The 25,539-nt window shown below is 45.7% G+C and overlaps 2 protein-coding genes across 9 annotated transcripts in view; one reads left to right on the top strand and one right to left on the bottom strand.

Moving 5' to 3' along the window:
* CPQ (carboxypeptidase Q) overlaps positions 1–25,539 on the bottom strand; it is a 334,290-nt gene that overhangs the window by 253,099 nt on the left and 55,652 nt on the right. For all 8 annotated transcript variants that reach the window (XR_010598021.1, XR_508784.4, XM_065582156.1 and 5 more), the window contains exon 3: positions 19,049–19,256. Coding sequence is in view for 6 of the 8 variants with exons in the window: in XM_065582156.1 (XP_065438228.1) it covers positions 19,049–19,256 (208 nt within the window). In the remaining 2 variants the exon portion in view is untranslated. The remainder of the gene's footprint in view (positions 1–19,048; positions 19,257–25,539) is intronic.
* Positions 19,712–22,254, top strand: LOC135981774 (uncharacterized). Its single transcript, XM_065585951.1, has 2 exons — positions 19,712–20,690; positions 21,685–22,254. Exons 1-2 carry the CDS (start codon positions 20,114–20,116, stop codon positions 22,158–22,160), a joined length of 1,053 nt encoding a protein of 350 aa, XP_065442023.1. The 5' UTR covers positions 19,712–20,113; the 3' UTR covers positions 22,161–22,254.

The following is a 25,539-nucleotide window of genomic DNA, read 5'->3' as shown; positions in this document are numbered from 1 at the left end:
GAAAGGGGCATGACGCTTGAATCTTTAGGAACTCCGGGCTGTTTGAACAGCTGCAAGAAGGGACTTACTTCCCAGACCAGAAAATTACTGTTGGAGATGTTGAAATGTCAAGAGTTATGCTTGGGGACCCAGCCTACCCCTTGCTCCCATAGCTTATGAAGCCATACACAGGCAGCCTGGACAGTAGTAAGGAGCAGTTCAACTATAGGCTTAGCAAGTGCAGAATGGTGGTAGAATGTGCCTTTGGATGTTTAAAAGCTCGCTGGCGCTGTTTGCTAACTAGGTTAGACCTCAGCGCAAACAATATTCCCATTGTTATTGCTGCTTGCTGTGTGCTCCATAATATCTGTGAGAGTAAGGGGGACACGTTTATGGCGGGGTGGGAGGTTGAGGCAAATCGCCTGGCTGCCAATTTTGAACAGCCAGACACCAGGGCGATTAGAAAAGCACAGCTAGGCGCGCTGCACATCAGAGAGGCTTTGAAAACCAGTTTCATGACTGGCCAGGCTACAGTGTGACAGTTGTATGTGTTTGTCCTTGATGCAAACCCACCCCATTTTAATTCCCTGTAAGCCAACCCCCCTCCCACCTTCTATCACAGCTGGCAAAGGAAATAAAATCACTGTTGTTTTGAAACCATGCATTCTTTATTTATGAATTTTTTAAAAAGTGAGATGACTGACAAGGTAGCCCGGGTGGGGTGGGGGGGAGAGAAGGACAAGGCCACATTGCTTATTGTAGCCACACTACAAATCAAAATTATTTGAATGACAGCCTTCTGTTGCTTGGGCCATCCTCTGGAGTGGAGTGGCTGGGTGCCCAGAGCCTCTCCCTCCCCCGCCCCCCCATGTTCTTGGGCAAGTAGGATAGGGCGTCTGGGTGAGGAGGATATGGAACTTGGGGAGGAGGGTAGGCGGTTATACAATGGATGCAGCAGTGGTCTGTGCTCTTGTTGCCTTTCCTGCAGCTCCACCAGACGCCTGATCATGTCTGTTTGCTCCCCCATTAACCTCGGCATCTGCTCCTGTGTGCTCTGATCACGCTCACTAAATGTTTTCCTAGCCTCTGCCACCGAATGCCTCCATGCATTCAGCTGTGCCCTATCAGTGAGGGAGGGTCGTATGAGCTCTGAAAACATGTAATCGTGAGTGCGTTTTTTTTGCCTTCTAATCTGTGATAACCTCAGTGATGGAGATGATCCGGGGAACACAGAAGCATTTGCACCTGCAAGGGGGATAAAAAGGGAGGGTAAAATTTAAGAAGATACATTTCTGAGAACAAAAGGGAGACTCTTTCGCAGTGAATCAAGCAATTCACAGCAGACAGCACATGTGCTTTAGGTACAAGGTCGCATTTTGCCTTTTGTATTGAGCGCCTGCCAGTATGGTCACACATCACACACGGCTGGGCAACAGAATTCGGTTTCCAGACAGCCATGGTAAGCGAAAGGGTACGCGGGGTTGGCTTCTTCCGCCTTCATAACATGTGAGAATGGTTTCAAACTGCAGTGCCCTCCTTTCCCATAGCAAGCAATGCCGGTGGATTTGCCATTTAAAAGGAGGGTGCAGCACACCCCTCCCCCCACTGCGTGGCTATTCTCAGGAATGATCCTTTTTAGCCAAGCGCAAACAGCCCAGCATGAACAGGGTCCTTTTACTGTTCCCTTAGAGAAATTCCCCTATTTCAACTAGGTGACCATGAATGATATCACTCTCCTGAGGCTCACACAGAAAGATAAAGACTGAATGTTGCATGAATGCGACCAAAACCCAGGACCGTTTGCTGCCATGCTTTGTGCTGCAATGATTCCAGACTACTTGCTACTGGCTTGGCATGGTAAAGTGTCCTACCATGGAGGACGAAATAAGGCAGCCCTCCCCAGAAACCTTCTGCAAAGGCTTTCAGAATACCTCCAGGAGAGCTTCATGGAGATGTTCCTGGAGGATTCCCACTCCAGTCCAAGACACGTTAACAGACTTTTCCAGTAGCTGTACTGGCCGGGAATGCATCCCAATTCTTCAGGGCAAATCAAACATTAAACACAATTGCTTTTAACCCCTGTAGTGTAGTTACAAATGTGCACTCACCAGAGGTGCCTTCTCTGCCTTCAGGGTCCGGGAACCCACCTGGGGAGGGTATTGGCTCCAGGGTCATGAAAAGATCCTGGCTGCCGGGGAGAACGGATTCTCCGCTTGCCTGCTGCACATTCTCCTCCTCCTCCTCCTCCTCCTCCTCTTCCTAATCCACAAAATCCTCCTCCATGTTGCGAGAGACTCCCCCCTTGCAGGTGTCCACGGACAGTGGTGGGGTACTGGTAGGGTCCCCCCCTAGGATGGCATGCAGCTGATCATAGAAGCAGCATGTATGGGGCTCTGACCCAGAGTGACCGTTTGCCTCCTTTGTCTTGTGGTAGGCCTGCCTGAGCTCCTTAACTTTCAAGCGGCACTGCTGTGTGACCCTGGTGTAGCCTCTCTCCCGCATGCCCTGTGCGATTTTGGCATATATATTAGCATTTCTTCTTTTTGATCGGAGTTCTGCCTGCACAGATTCTTCTTCCCATACAGCAATCAGATCCAGTGTCTCCCGTTCAGTCCATGCTGTAGCTCGTTAGCGATACTGGGACTGCATGGTCACCTGTCCTGCTGAGCTCGCCACGCTGACCAAACAGGAAATGAAATTAAAAAGCTCCTGGGGCTTTTTCTGTGTACCTGGCTAGTGCATCGGAGTTGAAAGTGCTGTCCACAGCGGTCACATTGGAGCACTCTGGAATAGCTCCCGGAGGCCAATACCGTCAAATTGCACTATGCTGCGTCTGCACTATCCCAAATTCAAACCAAGAAGGTTGATTTTAGCGCTACTCCCCTCGCTGGGGAGGAGTACAGCAGTCGATTTTAAGAGCCCTTTAGGTCAACGGAACGGGATTGGCTGTGTAGCTGCATTGCTTATAAAATCGACCTAACGCAGCTAAGTTTGACCTAACCTCGTAGTGTAGACCAGGGCTTAAATATGTAGTCATTGAACCCATGCAGAATGGATGTAGAGTGCTACCAAACCAGAATGGTAGCATTTTTATACCAGCTTTACAGAGCTGCAAATGTCTACACAAGGTGCAAAGCAGCGAAGAATCAGGCCTATTGCACCTCCATTTATCCCCAGGTCATCTACTCCAAACAGTCTTTTAACTTGGCCAGGATCTCCTTTGTCATCTCCTTACTTATGGGTGTACCACTTCACACCACGCAAACATGACACCCACATTTTGGTGTGACAAAGGTGATGGCACTAGTCACTAAAAGGCACACATACTGTGGCAATGAGCAACATAGCAGTTCCTATACGTAAATAAAAATTAAAACATGAGAGCATCACATAATATATGCAAGTTTTATTTAAATTTTCAGAGTTGCCAGATGTAACTGGATTTCTAGAACTCTGTTTAGTGTCAGCAATAGCAACAACTGCATGTATTAAAATCCCCAGCACTGCAATGACAAAGTAAGGTGAAGGGAAGAACTGTGGTGGATGGGTTAGAAGCATTACACTGAATGAAAGAAGAAGAATATCCAAAGAAATGTTTAATGCCACAAATATCCTTTAACTTGTATCTTATTTTGGAAAGTATTAAATATTCTCAACAATTTTTCCTGATACAATAGGTTTGTTAAAGTGCCATTTAAATGCTTGTATTTGTTTTTTTTTTTTTTTAAAGAATCCCTACTTAGATAAGTCATTTCTATCTACAGGATTTCAATAAACATGTTTGGTTTTATGCACACTACAGTAATACTATAAAAGTAAGTAAATTCACTTGCTCACATGCAACAATGATCCATTTAAGTTTCTCTCTCCTTAGCTGGTAGAGAGCTTAAATTTTGGCTGCCTGCCTTCCTATTGGAATTCAAATCTACATTTTAGCTGTCAAGCTTCACTGAAATCTCTTCACCTGCTAAGAAATTGACCTGTGAAATTGAGCCTCTATCTGACTGCTGTAGAGGACAAAACACCACAACATGAATAAAGTACTATGTTGCACATGTAGGTTTCTTAAAAGGCTCACAGTTGTTTTCACTTAAAACACCCAATTGCAGTATTATGTAGAAATGATTTTTATTTTAAAATAGATAGTTAACTGGCATAAAGATTTGTGTTTTGGAAACCTGAAAAGTAGAAATATAATTTGGATTGTCTATACAATTAATCTGGGCTTTTTCCACTACAAGCCATACAATTCTTCTCAAACCCCAAGAGAATGAAACACAAGATTATTTAATTAACCAAGAAACAGTGAAACAAGTTCACAGATGGATTAGAATATATCCAATTTCTCCAGATTTGGGAGCCTAGGGCAAAAGCAAAGAATTGTGAAAAGGAAGAGAGAATAAGATTGCAGGAAATTAACATACATACAAAATCAGTTTAACGAAACAGGAGTAACCCCAGCCTTTGCATGGCCCCAACATAGGAAGAGAAGTTGAACCAAGAGTCAGGAGTGCCCAGCGGATGGGCAACTCATTTACATTAAGTCCACAAACACACACAGATCTGATAACTTTAGTTCATCCCACAGCCTCACACACCAGCCAGACCTGCTAATGTCATTTGGTAGGCTGTCCAGCTAGTGTCCATAACATTGTCGGGTTTCAATAGCCCAACAGACCACCCTTATGCGCTGAATACAGCCTGTGGAAGATAGTTCTAAAAAACAAAAACAAAAACAAAATCTAGTAATTCTAGTTAATTGAAATAATAATTTATTAATTAAAGAGACAGACACCTTACAAAAACAAAATATCACTCAAGTCTGCAAATTGTTTACTTACTATTTTAACAAGATAGGCCTATTACTGTCCTTAAAAGACCACAGATTTAAAAAAAAATTAAAGTTTGTTTTCTATGTGCACTGTATAGCACAATACTTCACTGTAGTCAGATTCCTGTTTGCCATATGGCAGTATGCAAGACACCAATAAAACAGAAACCAAATAGAACAAAAAAAAAAAGTGGTTGTACTACCACAAAAACTGGGAAAAATTTAAGGGTTGCTGTATTGTTTGGAACCATATTTTTTAGCCGCTGGTTGAAATGGATTACATTCCAAATTTTCAAATTGAGTGTCCTTTCACATTTCATCAGTCCTGGCCTGCTGTTCAAGTTAATCTTTAACTACTTACTTCCAAGGTTCTTTACTCAGTGTTTGAGCTTTTATGTGTGAGGGCACATGTGCCTAGTATTCACTCTAAGTGAATAAGATAATGTTAACTCTCTTGTTGTGCATCTAAAAAAGGACTTACATCTGCTCTCTCTACCTGATGTCAAGTGAGACAAACATCTAGCTAAAGGATAAATTAGTAATCCCATTTACTTTCACGTGTCTAAAAGTCTTTTACTCTTCCTAGACAGGTGTAAGATACACAGTACAATCTTAGTTAAAGTCAAATGTCTGGGGAAAACTGTAATTTGTTCCGTTGAACATCAGTTTGCATGATAAGTGCTATACTACAACAGATGGTGTTACTGAAGAAAAAGTGATGACAAACTCAGTTCATGTTCTCTGTGTACTGTATTACTGTTTATTTACCATGAGGTTATTTATTACAGAAAACTAAACTGAGAGTTGCAAGTAAAAATGAAGAGACAAGTTGAAGGTTTCATGAGAACATTTATAATTAAGAGTAGGTTAAGTTTCAGATATTTAGTAACAGTCACAGTCTAGGCCACTGGACCTATTGCCTGGTGATCCAGGCCACTTGCTGGGTTACAGGGCCAGTCTTCTGCTTCAGAGTGGGAGCTTTGATACATGCTGTCTGTTTGACTCTCAGAAGATACAAGAAATGGAGACCAGGGTCAGAGCTTCTACTTATTTACTCGGCCTCAGACCTAGAATTTTAGGGAAAGGAGGAAAATCCTCCCACCAACACATGCTCCCCCACCGGCCTGGAATCAGTCAAAGTGCTGGAGAGTGGGGGGGGCATCAAGGATGTATACAAAAGGGGGCTGGTGAATAACACCAGCGTTTGTACATGACAGCAGGGGCAGGGCACAAGTATGTGCACCGAAAAAATGGGAATTGGGAGAGAGATTGGGGATATGGAAAGAGAGGGAGGAATAGAATGAAAACAATTCAGGAAGGAGGGAGAGAACATTACAGGGAAAGCAAGAGAATAAAGGGAGAGGGAAGGAATAATTAGATCAAGGGTTTTAACTTTTACATCGTACCACCTATAACAGAAAAAACACAACAGAAACTAAAATGGAGAGAAGGGACAGAAAGCAGAAAAAGAAGCGAGAAAGCAACAGAGATAAAATAAAGTTAACTTGCTTTCATCTAATAACATTAAATGCCAAAAACGGAATGTTTGATACACAACTGAATGATCCATAAAAATCTTTACAATAAACCTAAAATCTACCAGCACCATTTACACATTTACACACACACACACTCTACTTTGGGGATACAGAGTTCCTACCTCTGCATCCAAGGTACTGCCTAGGCTACTTCTCGTGTTGGGAGGAGGATGGATAGCTAATGAAAATAGTTTTTGCTTGGGAATAGCAACAGGGTGTCAAATGTGGACAGAATAAGACTTAGAGGAACCTGGCTGGGGGAAAGTGTCCATATCAACAAGTTGTGGGCTGATGAAAATATAGTATTTAGATTGCTCTGTATTTTCCAGTGTGGCCCTGCTATGCATGTTAAGAACATAAGAACGGCCATACTGAGTCAGACCAAAGGTCCATCTAGCCAGTATCCTGTCTACCGACAGTGGCCAATGCCAGGTGCCCCAGAGGGAATGAACAGAACAGGTAATCATCAAGCGATCTATCCCGTCACCCATTCCCAGCTTCTGGCAAACAACGGCTAGGGACACCATGTTACCAGCTTGCTTACTTAACTGATGCAGCACAAGACTTTGCATTGCTTTCAAGCTATAGTGAACATTTTTATAGATTCATTTGGTTCTTAGCATTTAGCTGTTACATAGACCTTTCCATTTTTTGAATGCCTGAAAAGCACTCAGCTTTGTCCCCCACTAACTGCTCACAAAGGGATCATTAGATAAAGTTATGATACCATATGGTGTAAATCTTTTCTTCCTGCAGCAAACAAGGATTTTTCTTTCAACTTTGTGCTTGATCTTATTTTTATCAACCAGCATAAATATCATTGAAACATTGCAACTGCTGAGAGATGTTTACCTAGATAATATTTTAAAACTTATATTTTCCTCAAGATTTGTAGATTACTATAAGTTACAAATTCTTTCCTAACCCTATTTTTTAAGAAGGAGTGTTTTTGCCACAAAATACCCACAGACAGCTGATAAATCCTGCATTAGGTTTCCTGTACACTCACTGTGCTGTACATGTTTATAATTTCTGAACCTTACATTAGCCTATTAATCATTGCACAGTCGAGCTACTCAAAGGGCAAAACAAGTCAACATTTGGTCTCTCCAAAAAGCCGAATACTGTTTATTGATTTAAGTCAATATTTGTTTACAATAAAAGGGTTATTTTTTTCCAATTTTTTTGTTACTGTTGGCCCAGGGTATCCACCTTTGAAAGTCTTCTGAAGTGTTGACAATTTGGTCACGAAAGTTGCTACAGGGAGTTGATTGTTGAAAAGAGGAGAGAGACTCAACATTTTTGTAAACAAAGTTTCCTACACACTGCAGCAACTTTCTGCTAAGGTCAGGTCTAAGGCCCATCAAAACCAAGTTACAAAATCCCCTTTCATTTCTATGAGACCATGATTTGGCCCTGATGCATCAGTGTGGGGATATGTTTGGATCCCAACTTTAGAGACAGAACTACCATGCAGTGTGGTAGTACACACCAAATAACCAACTGCAAGCTCATCCAAGAGGGGCAGGGGAACCTGGCAGTGGCAAACAGTAACCACCGTTTCCTACCCACCCATTAACTGTCTCCCCAAAAACCCACATGGATCCGCTGCTGAAAGTAGAGCAGTGACAAACCCTTCTCCCCCACCCTGCAAAAGCCCACCTGCCCTTGTGATCCGTGCTCAGTGGAACCCTTCAGGGACTATAAGCCCTGCTCTGACAACAGCAATCTAGCACCTACTTGCCCTAAATGGACCAAGGAAGAGCTGAGGAGCTGCAGAGGAAGAAAAACTGGAAAAAGAAAAAGTTGATTTAACTCCACATTGGGATTTTACTGAGTCTCTCTTTATCCTGCTACTCTTTAATAAGGAGCCTTAGTTATCTTAAAGTGTTGCTCTACTACAGAGTACTGATTTTAAACCCATTATTATTATTCTATGTTAATATTGCATTATCACTTAAAAGCCACAATGTTCTAGGCACTGTACAAACACATAATAAATGACAGCCACTAGCTCAATGAGCTTACAATGGTGAAAGACACAATTCTGCTTTGTGAATTGCTACTCCTCTATTCATCTGGGACCACTAAAATATTGCCACTATTCATATCATCACGGGGAAAGCAGGGAAGTGGATTTTGTACACAGGCTAGCAGATTTTCAGGATGATTTTGAAAGTCTGCTATAATTCCATTTATTAGCCATTAATATGTATATATATTTTAATATTCTGGGCCAAGATGTAAATGTTCCAGCTCACAAAGTTAGTGAGATTGGCATGGCATTGTACGAGTCGCATAAGTGCAGGCCCTCCCTTTCAATACTGAGGAGAAATATGTCACTAACTTTTCTCCTGTAGCCACCAGCCCTCCCAATGTGCTGCTCCCTTCACTGATGTAGTATTTCCCATTAATCAGTAAGGAAAAGCAACGCAACTTGAACGGACAATGGTCCTGACACTGATTGACAAGAGGTAATGCATCCAGCAGAGCTCATCAGGAGAATGGACAAAGAAAGGTGCAAGAGGTGGGTAAGTGAAAAAACAGAAGGAGGAGATGGAGACAGAAAATGCATCTTGGCTAGTACATTAACTCTTGTCAGTCACAGACAAGGAGAGCAGATTCAGGCATCAGGAAATCGCAGGAATGACAGGCTAGGCCCAAACCACCTACTTAAAATAGGAAAACAGATTTTAAAAAATAGCACTGAAGGTAAATGAGAAAAGAAAAGAAGGGACTGCCTCATTCCTTTTCATATTCAAGTGCCCAGTCGAAAAGGGACCCTGGCGGCCAAGGGGAGCTGAGAGGGCGCCTAGGAGCCAGAGGGAGAAGTTGCTGCTTCCTGGGAGCCACCTGAGGTAAGCACCACCCATAGCTTACACCCTCTCCCAAGCCCCAGCCCTGAGCCCCCTCCTGCACCCAAACTGACCCACCCCTGAGCCCGTATCCCCTCCCACACTCCAACCCCTAGCGTCAGCCCGGAGCCCCCTCCCACGCCCCAACCCCCTGCCCCAGCCTGGAGCCCTCTCCTGCACCCCAAACCCCTCATCTCCAACCCCACCCCAGAGCCCGCACCCCCACCCAGAGCACTCACCCCCTCCCACACCCCAACCCCCCTCTTTCACCCCAACCCCTCATCTCCAGCCCCACCCCAGAGCTCGCATCCAGAGCCCTCACTCACTCTCGCACCCCAACTCCCTGTCCCAGCCCGGTGAAAATGAGCCAGTGAGCGAGGGTGGGGTAGAGCGCAAGACGGAGGAAGGGGGGATGGAGTGAGTGGAGGCATGGCCTCAGAAAAGGGGCAGGGCAGGGGTGGGGCAAGAGTGTTCGTTTTTCTGCAAATAGAAAGTTGGCAACCCTAGCTGTATCCCCCATTCTTTTGGTGTTCAATTGAACAACAAAAATTAGCTTCCAATACTCTTTGGAGAAATCAGATAAGATACCATTGAAGATATAACATTTGTTTTGCTATTGTTTTAAAAAAAAGGAATTTTCAGTAAAATATTAAGTCAAATTACTATCTCTATTAGTTAGCCATTTACTTAAGTTCTAACAATAGGTTCTGCTTAAAATGTATTTTCTAATATTATTTTAGTTATCACCATAGTCTCAGAGATTCCATGGTGACAGAGACAGTGAGTGTATTTAACTCATCATGAAGGACACACGCTGTTTATTTTCGAGGCGGCATTTTAAACAGAGTTTCACCTTGTGACAGTATCCTGAATTAGCAGAGTTATAGCCAAGCTTGGCTCCTTGTATAGGGCATGGAGCTCAAAGACTCCGGCAGAGGAATGTCTAGCCATCTTCTGGTTGAGCTCATCAGTTTTTCTATGGACAGTTGCTATAATAAAAAATCATGTTTGCATGTCTGTATTTACAACTGCCCAATCTTTGTGAAAAAACTTTCAGGAACTATGATGTCAGCAGCACTTGTGCAGAAAACATGTATGCTAGCATTGGCCTTCTGGCATTTCTTGAGCCTTTTTTTTTTTTCTTAAGTATCAGAAACAGTAGAGTCTGCATACTCAGGGCCGGCTCTGGCTTTTTGGCCGCCCCCCCCAAAAAACGGGGTGGCCAGAACGGCAAAGCAAAAAAAAAACACACAAAACCTGCGGCGCAGCTGGAGTGCAGGTGCAGGGGGACTGGCTGGGGGGGGGTTTGAGGGGGAGGGAGCGGGTGGGAGAGAGAGAGAGAGAAGGGGCGGCCAGGGCTACAGCAGGGGCGCTGCCACGCGACCCCTCCCGCTGCGCCACCTCCTGCCGTCTGCCGCAAGGGCTCCACTCCGGTCAGCGGGGAAGGAAGGAAGAGGACTGCCCTGCAGGGCGCTCTGGTTCTCTGCGCCGCCGCCCCCTACAGGGCGGCCGGAGCAGAACAAGAACAAAACAAAACAACAAACAAAAAAAAAAGCGGCTGTGCCGCCCTAGGATTGGGCAGAATGCCGCCTCCAACAATCTGCCGCCCCAAACACCAGCTTGCTCAGCTGGTGCCTGGAGCCAGCCCTGTGCATACTTCCTGAATCAGTGTGATAGAACGTGCAGAATGAGATCTCTTTTGATAAATTAGTTATTGATCGAATGAGCAACTAGACCAGGGGTTCTCAAACTGCGGATCGGAACCCCTCATGGGGTCGCAAGGTTATTACATGGGGGGTCGTGAGCTGCCAGCCTCCACCCCAAATCCAGCTTTGCATCCAGCATTTATAATGGTGCTAAGTATATAAAAAAGTGTTTTTAATTTATAAGGGGGGGGGGCGCACTCAGAGGCTTGCTATGTGAAAGGGGTCACCAGTACAAAAGTTTGAGAACCACTGAACTAGACAGAGGAATAAGTGTATTGTAATGCTCTGGGTACACTTCAGCCAAAAAGAAGCCAATGTTACAAACAAACTCCTCTCACTTTTGTAAGTTTCAGGTATCTCTTCAAGGAAACCTCATGGAAAGGATTTAATAACTACAATCTGAGTAGGCAAAACCTGCGTCCAACTTCAAATAAAGCCTCAATTATGTAATTAGCTTCACATAAGCAGACCCCTTCTCAAAACCCCACTGAGTCAGTGAGGTTCTGCATGGGTTCAGAGGTCCATCTTCGTGGTTCTCTGTGCAGGACTGAGATCTGGGACTGCATATTTAGAATTCAGCTCAGCTGACAGACTGTGGGTCATCCAACCATCTGGGGATTTTACTCTGCAAAGCATTTTCCAGGCAGCAAGCTCATCAATGATGTATTGAGCTTTTTAAAATGTTATGCTTAAAGTCAAAATGTATCTGTCACCTTTTCTCTGCATGCCTCAATTTGCTTGCCTTGCAAGTGTTTCATCATGACTGTTGTGATGCCCTCTGAGCCTGTGTTTCGGTGTATTATTAGGTTTTGAGCTCGTCTTTAGCAAGATCTGCCTCCCAGACAGTAAACAGCTCCACACATATTGTGTAAATACTGCAACCGTCTGTAGTATCTTTGGGGGGAAATATTGTATTATGTTTATGAATGGTTTACATATCAGCTATTGTATGCAACTCCCAGGGGCTGGTTTGCCACAGCTTCTCCAGGAATTAAAAACGGGATGGGTGGTATATTTAGTAATGCAAATCACTCAGGCTGTAAACACCTCAAGAGAGGTACCACCCTCTGGGTGGATTTGCATATATTGGTTCAAACAAGGTTTTCCAGAGACTAACAGACAAAGAAAGGGCTTTTTGTACAAACAGCCTGAGTTTAAACTGATTCAGCGCCTTCTTTCTGATCCAGAAAACGGATAGGATCTTCTGTTCAAGGGGAGCTCCCAACCCTTGTGGAAGGGTTGGAAAGACTTTGGCCTACTAGCAGCAAAGAGTCCTGTGGCACCTTATAGACTAACAGACGTATTGGAGCATGAGCTTTCGTGGATGAATACCCACTTCGTCGGATGCATCCGACGAAGTGGGTATTCATCCACGAAAGCTCATGCTCCAATACATCTGTTAGTCTATAAGGTGCCACAGGACTCTTTGCTGCTTTTACAGATCCAGACTAACACGGCTACCCCTCTGATACTTTGGTCTACTAGAGCCCCATAAGACTCATGGGTGATCTCTGGTAAGCTTTTAGCATGTAGCAACTTTTATTCTTTATCTGTTTTCTCTGTAATGCTTTTACCTTAAGAATAAATGTGCTTGCTTAGAAAGAGCTATGCAGTCACTTGTAACAGCTGGCAATATAGTGGTCATAGCGCTCAGAGAAAGAGCAATGCACAATAACTGGCTTTTGGCAGACTGGCTTGCTGGAGATAGCACAGTGGAGGTCAGGGGGCTGTGCAGCCTCAAAACAGTCAGAAGGAAGTGGTAAAAAGGTCCTTGCCCACAGACAGATGACCACTGGAGATCTGCGACCTGACTGGGTATTCCTGGAGTGGACCACAGAGGGGGATATAGTTGCAGTTACTCTGAAACTGTGACACATATCTCCTCTCTCTCTCTTTCATAGCCTGAATAAATTCAAACATGGAAGCCTGTGACCAAATACCATGACTGGACACTGTACATTCAGATAACCCAATTGCTATGTAAGGTTATCATACAATGCTCCATATTAGCTCTACTGTGCCCAGCTGCTCAGTGCTTGCCATTCCACATATATTACTGATAATGTGGTTATTTTAAAAAAATCATATTTTATGGATAAATGTTTGACAAATTCAAATCACATTCCTCACAAACCTAATGAGAACATATAATAGGCACTGGACGTGATTCCAAAAAGTGGTGAAGATCTGCTAAATCAATATATTTTTGCCTGATCCATCAACCTGAAAAAGTTCTCTAGAGGATACATAGTTGTTTTCACATGGAATACAATTTGGCAAAGGTAGGTACGGAAGAGATCTGAATTTTCAGTTCTAGTATAGGTCACCTTTGATGGTCATCATAGCAGTCACTGGAACCTTCCTATTGTCACAGCAATTTAAGTGCATTTCATGTTAGTTTAATTATTCTCTCACATCTGTATAATCTCTGTTAAAATCTATCGCGGCACTTTTTTTCTTTTGAAACAAAGTATTTCATAATATTTCAGAACCCCCAACTCATCCAACCCCCCTGCTTCTTGTTCCCTAACCGCCCCCTCCTGGGACCCTCGCACCTAACTTCCCCCCAGGACCCCACCCCCTATCCAAACACCCCTGCTCCCTGTCCCCTGGCTGCCTGACCCCTATCCACACCCCCGCCCCCGATAGGCCCCCCGGGACTCCCATGCTTATCCAACACCCCCCCCGTTCCCCATCCCCTGACTGCCCCCCCAGAACCTCCGCCCCATCCAACCGCCCCCTGCTCCCCGTCCCCTGAGACCTCCTGCCCCTTATCCATTCCCCCGGCCCCCTTACTATGCCGCTCAGAGCAGCATGTCTGGCCGCTGCGCCACCCGGCCAGAGCCAGACACACTGCCATGCTGCCCTGCAGGAGCACGCAGCTCCACTGCCCAGAGCGCTGTCTGCGCAGCGGCATGCCTGCGGGGGAGGGGGAACAGCAGGGGAGGGGCCGGGGGCTAGCCTCCCTGGCTGGGAGCTCAAAGGTCAGGCAGGACAGTCCCACAGGCCGAATGTGGCCTGCGGGCCTTAGTTTGCCCACCTCTGTACTAGAGAGACAAGGTGGGTGAGGTAATATCTTTTATTGGACCAACTTCTGTTGGTGAAAGAGACAAGCTTTCGAGCTTTCACCATCAGAAGTTGGGCCATTAAAAGATATTACCTCACACTCCTTCTCTCACCAATATCCTGAGACCCACATTGCTACAACACTGCAGACATTTATCACATTATAAAAAAACAAAACACACAGAGATTTTTCTAAGAGACAAAGAAAAGCTGATGATCAAGCTGTTGAACGATGAAGGAAACGGAAATATGCCTGATTTATAGCGGTGTAACTGCGAGCAGAATTTGACCTGATGTCTAGCATAGGTATGTCTACCGCACAGGACCTTCTCTCACTAGGTTATTTAAACTTCTTTTAAAAAAATATTTATTGTTTTACAGTATTAACAGGGGTGGAAATGAGAAAATGGGAGCACTCTGCAAGAGAGAATATAAGAGGGATGAAGAGTAATGTAGGGCCTTATAGGTAATTACAAGACACTTGACTTCGATGCAGGAGAGAAGGGTGATGCAGTCAGACTGGTGAGCTAAGATTATCTTAGTGGGTGCATTTTGTATGAACGGGAAAGGGGTGGCGGTTATTGAGTGACAAGTAAGAGGCTACAGAGATCCTGACTCAAAAGGAGGGTGTGGATCTGAATTTTAATTGCGTAGACAGAGAAAACAATTGATCACAGAAAGATTTTGTAGGAAGAACTGGCAAGGTATGGACATTTCCTGAATGTGGGGCAACAAGAATGGGAGTGGAAGATGACCCCAGGTTACAGGCCTGGGTGACAGGCAGGACTGTGGTGTGCATAAACAGTGACACAGAAGTGGTGGGGTGTTCCTTTCCTCCTGTTGTCTCTTGTGCTGAAGACATTGTAAATTGACCTCCTGTACTACTATTCATTTATGGTGACTGTTTCAAAGCATCAACATTTCAAAACATTTTATTTATTTTATATAGGGTTACCATATTTAAAAAATAAAAAAAGAGGACACTCCACGGGCTCTGGCCCCGCCCCAACTCTGCCCCTTCCCCGCCCCAACTCCGCCCCTTCCCCAAAGTCCCCGCCCTAACTCCCCCTCCTCCCTCCCAGCCACGTGAAAAGGGCTGCCCAAGCGGTACCAGCTTCATGGTTTGCTGGGCAGCCTCCAGACCCTGGACCCCCGGCCAGCGCTTCCCCAGCACAGCTGGAGCCCGGGAGGGGAAGCACCCAGCCGGGGGCGCAGGGTCTGGAGGCTGCCCAGCAAACTGTGAAGCCGGTAGCGCTCGGGCTTCGGACAGCGCCCCTGGCCGGGCACTTCCCCTCCCGGGCTCTGGCTGCTGTGCTCCTCCCCTGACCCTTCGGCTCTGTTTAAGGGCCAAACTGCCCGAGCGCTACCGGCTTCAGGCAGCCCCCGTGCCTCCGGACCCTGCACCGCCAGAGCAGAGCAGCTGGAGCCCAGGAGGGGAAGTGCCCGGCCGGCGGCTCGGGGTCCAGAGGCAAGGGGGCTGCCCGAAGCCGGAGCGCTCGGGCAGCTTGGCTTTTAAACGGAGCCCAAGAGACAGAGGAGGAGCAGAGAGAGGAAGTGCCCGGCCGGTATTTTTCCCGGACATGTTTGGCTTTTTGGCAATTCCCCCCGGACGGGGGTTTGATTACCAAAAAGCTGGACATGTCCGGGAAAAAACGGACGTATGGTAACCCTATTTTATATAGGGAGAGAAAATAAACCTAATGCTGCCATCTTTATACATCACAAAGGAGCAGTAAAGGACACAGCACATGTAAATAAATGCCTTTTAAAATCTTTTTGACTCAAAAACAAAATTGCTTCAGTAAGTGTGTTAATGTAATGAAAGTTTAAATAAGGGGTTTTTTTTATACACACAGGTGAACATTTTAAAGAATAGAAGCCTGAAAATAAATTCCTATGTCTGTATTTAGCCATCTAAGAGTGAGATTTTCAAAAGCACTTAAGTGGCTTGGAAGCATAAGTCCCACTGACTTCAAACTGCAAACCTCACAGGAGCAGTGTAGCCGGGTTAAAACATTTCAGTTTTCTTGATTTGTAGAAAAATAATGTATTTGAAGATGGTATTGGTTCCGAATATAACACAGGCTATTGGCTTATCAGTTTATGTTGTTTGTTGTGACGGCTGTAAGCATGGAAACTTCCAAGACTACTCTATTGAGTTGTGCCACACATTAGACACATATTAATTCAATAGCCTATGAATATGCTAAGTGGAGTGTGTATCTTTGTGTTCTGGATCACTGGGTGGGTTTACTGTGGAATCTGGCATTGGTGGAACGTATTTACTACAAATTCCAATGCTGGTTATGCACATGCCCAACACTTTGAATCTTCAGTATCAGGAGATAGCTGAACTAAACACCAGCTTTCTATGGGGATCACATTGGGTTGCAGGAGGAAATTGCAGCCTAAATCTCCTATCTAGAGGAAGAGGAACACAAGTTCCCACTCTGAGAAAGTCTAAAGGCCCCAGAACTGACACACATGGTGGTAGCCGTGTGATAATATAGTGTTTACCAGTGCCCACCCTTCATAAAGCAGAGCATTTATTCAGAACAAACTCATTACAGAGAAAACATATCTTAAACAATGAACAGTCTAGACTCGTGCTAAGCTTACCAGGTATTATCTGTCATGCGCATGGGATGCTGGCAGTTCTGTACACAAGTCTGTCAGTTCTTTGTTCCACAGTGAGTCTGCCCTGAGCCAGGTCAGGCTGACCCTTTATACACAGTTTTTGACACCTTTTTCTCCCAGGCCTTCTGACCTAGGTAAAACTAATCTCTGCCACTTTCCCCAGGGACCAAAGCTTCAAAGGGCTGGGTATCTGCATACCTGGCATTGGGAATTTGCAATAATTACCCCCTTCCTCCACTCGGTGATTCCATAGGAAACCCACTCAGAGAGCCAGGAACACAAAGATATATTACACTTACTGATACAATAGTCCATGCATTTCCTGTGTGCCCATAGCATCTGGCACATCTCAATACATTAGTCTTTGAAGCTTCCATGCTACCAAGCTCTCACATCTGTCTCACCATTCTCACAGTTAAAGTGTTAAGGAAGCCCTAGACTTGTCTTTCTCTGCACAGATGAGCATTTTAAGTGTGAAACTCTCATTTTTAGAAAAAAATCTCCAGGTAAAATCTAAAATTCTATTAACAATTAGGAAACTAAAGAAACAAGTACAAAACAGCCACTTGAGCACTTTAAGAAAGTAAAGTTCTACCAACATGTACATACATTTTTTTAAAATTAAAAATTGATTTTTAAGTCATGGGTTGTTGTTTTTTTAAAGTTAGTCAGACTGAGGATTATAAAACCTATTTATAGGAGACCAGAATAATTACATTAGTTGTGAACATTTACTTTATCCTCCTGATGTCATTTTAAGGCTATCTGACTGCCCATCAATATAAAAACAACATGCCTTTATTCTCCTTAAACATACAGAATTAGGTATTCTTAAAATCATTGATAATTTGCCTTATATTGCCACCAGAGAAGTATTTTATATTGGTTGTTACAGGAATATTTATGGTAGCATCAGGGATGTGAAAAGCTATTAAAAGCAATCACACAAGATCTGGCGTGGTGACAATGGTGAAAACATTTTGAAAGAATGAAAAAGCACTGGAGGCAGAGTTTGGAACAAATAGTTTCCAAACCAAACACCCACTTGAAACTGGACAACTGAACATGTTACAACAAAGTGCCTGCCCATAAAACCAGTAAAGTAAAAAGTGAAATGTGAGTCAGTGTCCCTCCCTCCCTCTCTCTCTCACACACGCCCCCCACATCCACCGGTAAACCTCCCTCTGCTGGCTTGACACACCCCAGGCTGCTGTGTTTGGGCCCCCTGTGCTTTAAGCCTCCTGAGTCTGAAGAAGAGAGTCCAGGCACTGTCTCTTACCAGGGTCTCTAGGCATACTGTCAGAGAGCAGATCTCTGTCTTAGGATGACCATACGTCCTGTTTTGGCTGGGGCAATCCCTTTTTCAAGGGCAGACCCGGGCATCCCAAAGTTGCCAAGAGCAAAGGGACAAATGCCCACTTTTGCCAAAAAAAAAAAGTGGTGTATGGGAAGAATGCCAGCCCCACGTGGGGGGAGGAGGCAGGCAGGGCTCGAGCGAGCAGCGAAGCCAGCCTCAATGTTTGGGAAATATGGTCACCCTTTCTGTCTAGCACCCCTTTCTAAGAGCTGAGGCCTTGTGGTCCACTGCCTACACCCTCTGAGTAATGCTGGCTCCCCAGACTCCCCAGTGGCTTAAGCACACCATCTCTCAACTGCAACCCTGTGGGTGCTCCAGGTTCATAGTTTAACTCTTCTGGGATACACAACAGCCTAAGCAGACAGACCACAGACAGACTTTGCATAGGATTCTAAGGCAAATTACCCTTTACTTAAGTAGCACAAGAAATATACAGATCTATACAAAATAATAAACACACCTGTACACATTTCCCTGCCTCAGCTTTCTCGCCATGTTGAAGAGTTCTTTAGGTTTAGGGTAGAGTCCTCTCAGGAGTCTAGAATCACCCCTCCTGTAGTTCAGGGCTTCTCCTCTGAATCATGGAGCCTCTCCCCCACCCCCCACCCCTGCAATCCATGCCCATGCTTCCTCTAAAATGGCAGGTGAGAGACCCTTTCTTTTATAACCTTGTGTTCTCTTTGGCAGTAACATAACAATCAGGCTTATTAAGGGAGCAGGTGATCCCTTGTTCTGTGCCCCCCCCCACACACCCCATAGTTCAGACTTGAAAAAATGGCTTGCCCTAGGCAGTAGCCATCTCTTTGTCCAAGGGTGTGCCATTTGAATGGACAATCACAGTTTAACAACCCTCTGTTGTTAGCCCTGGGCAAGAATTTCTCTTCTTACCCACTGTGGGTTTTAGCTCAATATGGAGAAACAAAGACAGCTGAGAAGGCAAAGACGAGCCTTACAATCCAAATAGAGTTTGCACCCTGACACTGACGTTTACAGAGTTAATAATCTCAATCAGAATTCATAAGTGGTACCCTGTCAGATTCCCCAAATTGTCACGTACAGAGTAAGTAATACGTTCCTACCTATTAATAGAAAAGGAAGCAACGGATCTGATAAGGGATGCCACCGCTCCAACTTTACCAGCTTCAACTGCTCCCAGTAATCTATATTTGACAGTTTCTTCATAACTGATGAAAGGCTGGTTGTAAACAACAATCTTCCCCTTGGCGTCTTGAGCTCTTTTGTGCAGTTCATCAAAAGAGGTGACCACTAGGACTTCAGCAGTAATTCCTAGAAGTAAACATCACATTAGTTTTAGATGTGTTATCCTATCACCAGCCCCAAGCCACTTTGGCATATACAAAAATACCCGTCATGTACAGCATGTGTAATGCAAACCAAGAAGAGGAGGTCAAACATGAAAACCTCTTACTGGAAAAGATAGCATGTAAAGTACTTCCTCAGAGAAGGTTATTCAACATGTATAACCATGTCCTTAGTATAAATCATGCTATCAGCTGATGTTAAAATTGAAACTGAAGGCAAGAGAAGATGTGAGAAAAGTCTTTTTCCAAATAAGCTTTAATGCATGAATGCAATTATTTAAAGTGCAAAAAACATTTTGAAAGACTTTCTATGGCATTTATAAAACAGATATGTAATCTTCTCTTGTAATTGTTCTGATATGTTGCTAAACAACTTAGACTGACATCACACATATGAAAATACATAGTTTTGGAATGATACACTTAGGCCTGGTCTACACTAGGCGTTTATGTCGAAGTTAGCGCCGTTAAATCGAATTAACCCTGCACCCGTCCACACTGCGATGCTATTTAGTTCGACATAGAGGTCTCTTTAATTCGACTTCTGTACTCCTCCCCGACGAGGGGAGTAGCGCTAAATTCGACATGGCCATGTCGAATTAGGCTAGGTGTGGATGGAAATCGACGCTAATAGCTCCGGGAGCTATCCCACAGTGCACCACTCTGTTGACGCTCTGGACAGCAGTGCGAGCTCGGATGCTCTGACCAGCCACACAGGAAAAGCCCCGGGAAAATTTGAATTTGAATTCCTTTTCCTGTCTGGCCAGTTTGAATCTCATTTCCTGTCTGGACATCGTGGCGAGCACAGCAGCACTGGCAACGATGCAGAGCTCTCCAGCAGTGATGGCCATGCAGTCTGGGAATAGAAAGAGAGCCCCAGCATGGACTGATCGTGAAGTCTTGGATCTCATCGCTGTGTGGGGCGATGAGTCCGTGCTTTCCGAGCTGCGATCCAAAAGAAGGAATGCAAAGATCTACGAGAAGATCTCTAAAGACATGGCAGAGAGAGGATACAGCCGGGATGCAACGCAGTGCCGCGTGAAAATCAAGGAGCTGAGACAAGGCTACCAGAAGACCAAAGAGGCAAACGGATGCTCCGGATCCCATCCCCAGACATCCCGTTTCTACGAGGCACTGCATTCCATCCTCGGTGCTGCCGCCACCACTACCCCACCAGTGACCGTGGACTCTGAGGATGGGATACTGTCCACGGCCGGTTCCTCAGACATGTTAGGGGACGGGGAAGATGAGGAAGGAGATGAGGAGGGCGAGGCAGTTGGCAGATCTCACAACGCTGATTTCCCCGACAGCCAGGATCTCTTCATCACCCTTACAGAGATCCCCTACGAAGCGTCCCCAGCCATTACCCCGGACACAGAATCTGGTGAAGGATCAGCCAGTAAGTGTTGTAAACATCTAAACATTTATTTTTAACAAAACAGGAATATTAACAATTAAAAGAATGGGTTGTTCATGATTAGTGTGCCCTAGGCGCTTAACGGTTTAGTAAGGGGCAGTGCAAGTTTTGAAAAGAAATCTAGCAATGTCCGGTTTTCAGTGATTGTCCTGCACAAGCCGCTCTACTGTGTATTCCCTGCTACTGCAGCTACAGTAAAATGCGGTCTATATGTGCGGGGATAGAGCAGTAATCCTCCTGGGACATCTCGATGAAGCTCTCCTGGAGGTAACTTGAAAGCCGTTGCATGAGGTTCTTGGGGAGAGCGGCCTTATTGGGTCCTCCGAAGTACGACACGTTGCCGCGCCACGAGATTATCAGGTACTCGGGGATCATTGCTCTGCACAGCAGGGCGGCATACGGCCCTGGTCTTTGGAGGCTTTCCCGGAGCATTCTCTCTTTGTCGCTCTCGGAGATCCTCATCAGGGTGATGTCGGCCATGGTGACCTGCTTTTAATTAGGTAGGGGAATGTTAGTGTTGGGACTGCTTTCCCGTTCCTTTACAGAACTGTCACCGCTGGTTTGCAGCCACGCGGTGGAGGCGGGAGAGGGGCAGCCGAAAGGGATCATTCCCGGGGACAGCCGCGAGGGGGTGGGACAGGGGCAGAGTTCCCGCTTGCCGGATTGCTGGCAGCAGGGACTGACATTGATTTAAATGTGAAATGAGGCCAGTGGTAATATAAAAGTTTTAAACTGCCACAAGTGTACGGCTTACCATGTCTGCCTGCAACAGAAATTCCGTTGTGCTGCCTCGCTTCTCAAATGTGCTGTTCAAGACCCCAGGCACAGAATGCGAAGGCCGAGAATTCGACCTTGTGCTGAGTGCGCATGTGAAAGGTGCTGTGCATGGTCTTGTTCACAGAGAAAGACTATGTTCTTTGTTCACAACTACATTTATCTTTCAGAGGAATTCACTCCCTTTTTCCCATTTCCACAGCCCCGTCTGCGACTGTCTCACAACCTAGCCTGGAATCACACTCCCAGAGGCTAGCGCGGATTAGGCGTAGGAAGAAGAGGACACGGGAGGACATGTTCTCTGAGCTTATGGCCTCTTCCCAAGCCCAGGCAGCACAGCAGACCCAGTGGCGGGAGAACTTGACCCGAATGCACCAAGCCAACATGGATCGGGAGGAGAGGTGGCGGCAGGAAGACCAGCAGGCGACTCAAACGCTGCTTGGACTACTGAGGGAGCAAACGGACACGCTCCGGCGCCTTGTGGATGTTCTGCAGGAACGGAGGCAGGAGGACAGAGCCCCGCTGCAGTCCATCTCTAACCGCCCTCCCCCGCCACCAAGTCCCATACCCACCTCACCCAAAGTGCAAAGAAGGAGAGGCGGCAGAGTCCCTGCTAACTCTCACTCCACCCCTGCAGAGAGCTCTAGTAGCAGAAGGCTCTCATTTCCCAAAATTTGAAAAGTTCTTTCCTTCCCGCCTGACACAAGCCCACGTCCAAGTTTCACCTCCCAATGCCATGTGTAGTTGATAATAAAAAATTCGTTTCTGTTAACTACTGTTTCAATCATGTTCTTTTGGAGGAGGAGGGGAAAGGGGGTTGGAAATTGGACAGGACAGTCTCCTTTGGCAGGGTACATAGTCGGGGGCAGGCACAGCAGCAGGGCATATACACAGTGCAGTGATGCAGTGACTAGTTGCCCCGGTTAGTCTGGGAGGTTGTTTTGATGTAATGTTGGGGGGGGTGGGTTGCTCTGTGACTTTGTGGCGGGGGAGGGCAGTTACAGATCTTAAGCGCCGGTCCTTAGACAGGATCACAGAGCCACACAGCATGGGATCTGTAACCGTCCTCCCCCTGCCACAAAGTCAAATAGACCTCCCATACACACAGTCCCGATCAGGAGGGGTGACAGGCTCCGTTGAAACAAGCATCCCACCGCAGCGGAGCCTGTCAATCCTTGAGTTTAGAAGCTGCATTCGCATCACAACACTAGACCCGCCCCGCACCACAGTCTGCGTCCCAGTTTTAAAAAATTCCCGCTAAAACAGTATTAAAGAAAACGGTGTGCTTTAACAAAGTAGAACTATTTTTATTTCGACACGTGTGTTGGAGGGGGGGTGAAGGGGGTATGTAACTGGATAGGATAGTCAACATTACCTGGGTAAAGAAACGGGGGCAGGTTTAGCTTCTCAGTACACAAACTATAAAATCACAGGTTACCCTGCTCACTCAGGAACTTTGCTTTCAAAGCCTCCCGGATGCACAGCGCTTCCCGCTGGTCTCTTCTAATCGCCCGGCTGTCTGGCTGTGAGTAATCACCAGCCAGGCTATTTTCCTCAACCTCCCACCCCGCCATAAAGGTCTCCCCCTTGCTCTCACAGAGATTGTGGAGCACACAGCAAGCTGCTATAACAATGGGGATATTGGTTTCGCTGAGATCACAGCGAGTCAGTAAGCTTCTCCATCTCCCCTTGAGACGGCCAAAAGCACACTCCACCACCATTCTGCACTTGCTCAGCCGGTAGTTGAAGAGTTCTTTTTCAGTGTCCAGGGCGCCAGTATAGGGCTTCATGAGCCAGGGCATTAGCGGGTAGGCTGGGTCCCCGAGGATGACTATAGGCATCTCCACATCCCCAACAGTTATTTTGTGGTCCGGGAAGTAAATACCTTGTTGCAGCCGTCTAAACAGACCAGAGTTCCTGAAAACACGAGCGTCATGAACCTTGCCCGGCCATCCCACGTAGATGTTGGTAAAACGTCCCCTGTGGTCCACCAGTGCTTGCAGCACCATGGAAAAGTATCCCTTTCGGTTAATGTACTGGGTGGCCTGGTGGTCCGGTGCCAGGATAGGGATGTGAGTTCCATCTATGGCCCCACCGCAGTTTGGGAATCCCATCGCTGCGAAGCCATCTATGATCGCCTCCACGTTTCCCAGGGTCACTACCTTTGGCAGCAGTACATCAACGATTGCCTTCGCTACTTGCATCACAACAACCCCCACGGTAGATTTGCCCACCCCAAACTGGTTCGCGACTGACCGGTAGCTGTCTGGCGTTGCAAGCTTCCACAGGGCTATGGCCACTCGCTTCTGTACACTCAGTGCAGCTCGCAACCGGGTGTCACTGCGCTTCAGGGCAGGGGACAGCAACTCACAAAGTTCCAGGAAAGTTCCCTTCCGCATGCGAAAGTTTCGCAGCCACTGGGATTCATCCCAGACCTGCAGCACTATGCGGTCCCACCACTCAGTGCTTGTCTCCCGTGCCCAGAATCGCCGTTCCACGGCATCAACATGACCCATTGCCACTGTGATGTCCTCGGCGCTGGGTCGCCTGCTTTCTGACAGGTCTGTGCTACTCTCAGACTTCAGGACATCACCGCGGTGCCGTAGCCTCCTTGCCTGACTTTTCTGCATCTGCCTCAGGGAAACCTTTATGATAAGCTGCGAGACGTTGAGAGCGGCCACAACTGCAGCGATGGTCGCAGCGGGCTCCATGCTCGGAGTACAGTGGCGTCCGCGCTGTCAATGACTGGAAAAGCGCGCGAACTGTTTTCCCGCCGGCGCTTTCAGGGAGGGAGGGCGGGAGTGATGGACGGATGACGACAGTTTCCCAAAAGCACCCTCGACTCATTTTGTTACCCAGAAGGCATTGCCGGCTACACCCAGAATTCCAATGGGCAGAGGGGACTGCGGGAACTGTGGGATAGCTGACCACAGTGCACCGCTTCGAATGTCGACGCTATCACCGTTAGTGTGGACGCACAAAGTCGAATTACTGTCCTTAGTGTGGACACACACGTTCGACTTTGCAATATCGATTACAAAAATTCGATGCAAGTAAAATCGAACTACTCTCGTAGTGTAGACAAGGCCTTAGAAACTGATGCATTCCATGAATCAAGCTTTTCACAAATGGTTAATGTGAATATTTACAATTCTTGAAGACAAACTTGCTGTAAAACCCTTTGTAATATATTTAAAATAAAAAACACTTCTCATGCTTAATCTACAGTACACGTTAATTGCATCACAGAGGAAAATTTACCATATTTTTCAAATGAAATATTTTGAAATTGCTATAATCCTATTGCCTTGTCTAAGGAAACAAAGGAATTTAGAAGTAAGCAGGTTCTCCCATACCACAGAAAGTTTCCCACATCTCAGAACATTCATTTGGAGATTACCCTTAAATGTCGATTTCACCGCAAACATACAAAGCCACATCAGTAAGAATCGATATTTACAGCTAGGCAAAGAAAGAAAAATGTTGCTTGAAAACTCAGTCAAATCCAGTGATTAGACTTTTGGATTAGGTTTGTTACAAATGGACTAATGAATGAATAGTGAGAATGGGTATGATCTCTTGATTTAAGGATATTTACTTTGTATATTTTGACCTGCTATGTTGATAATTTGTGTTCATAACAGTTGTTATAAAGGTTTAATTTTTTGAATCTCAACATCTATTACCATTAAATAAATGTCTGACCCTCCCATAATTTCCTGTAACTGTGAAAATTGGGGGAAAAGATCAAAATCTAAAAAAAATGCTTAAAAATAAACAGATAATATCTGTCAAAATTATTTTAAAAATTGAATTCTACTAAGCCCAATGGATTGCTTGGCTTTTGAGAAATCATTCACAAAATTTGACCACAATGATTAAGATTCAATCCTGTGGATTGGTTACAGTGATAAGTGGAAACTGTTTAACAACCAGGACCAGACTTTGCTGCTAAATATAGAAGCAGTATGGATGCCTGGAGTTTTAGTGCTGTACATTTGACCAAGAAGCCACAAAACACGTCAGTAAAAACAGAAAGTAATAACAAATGCTTGGC

The sequence above is a fragment of the Chrysemys picta genome, chromosome 2, assembly GCF_011386835.1.
Source record: "Chrysemys picta bellii isolate R12L10 chromosome 2, ASM1138683v2, whole genome shotgun sequence".
Lineage (NCBI taxonomy): Eukaryota > Metazoa > Chordata > Testudines > Emydidae > Chrysemys > Chrysemys picta.
The sequence above is the reverse complement of the archived record's forward strand: the minus strand, read 5'-3'. Positions and strand labels throughout refer to the sequence as shown.

Coding starts and splice junctions, on each gene's coding strand:
- LOC135981774 (XM_065585951.1), top strand. CDS start 20,114: ATGCAGAGCTCTCCAGCAGTGATGGCCATGCAGTCTGGGAATAGAAAG. Junction 20,691..21,684: donor ATCTGGTGAAGGATCAGCCA/GTAAGTGTTGTA, acceptor CCATTTCCACAG/CCCCGTCTGCGACTGTCTCA.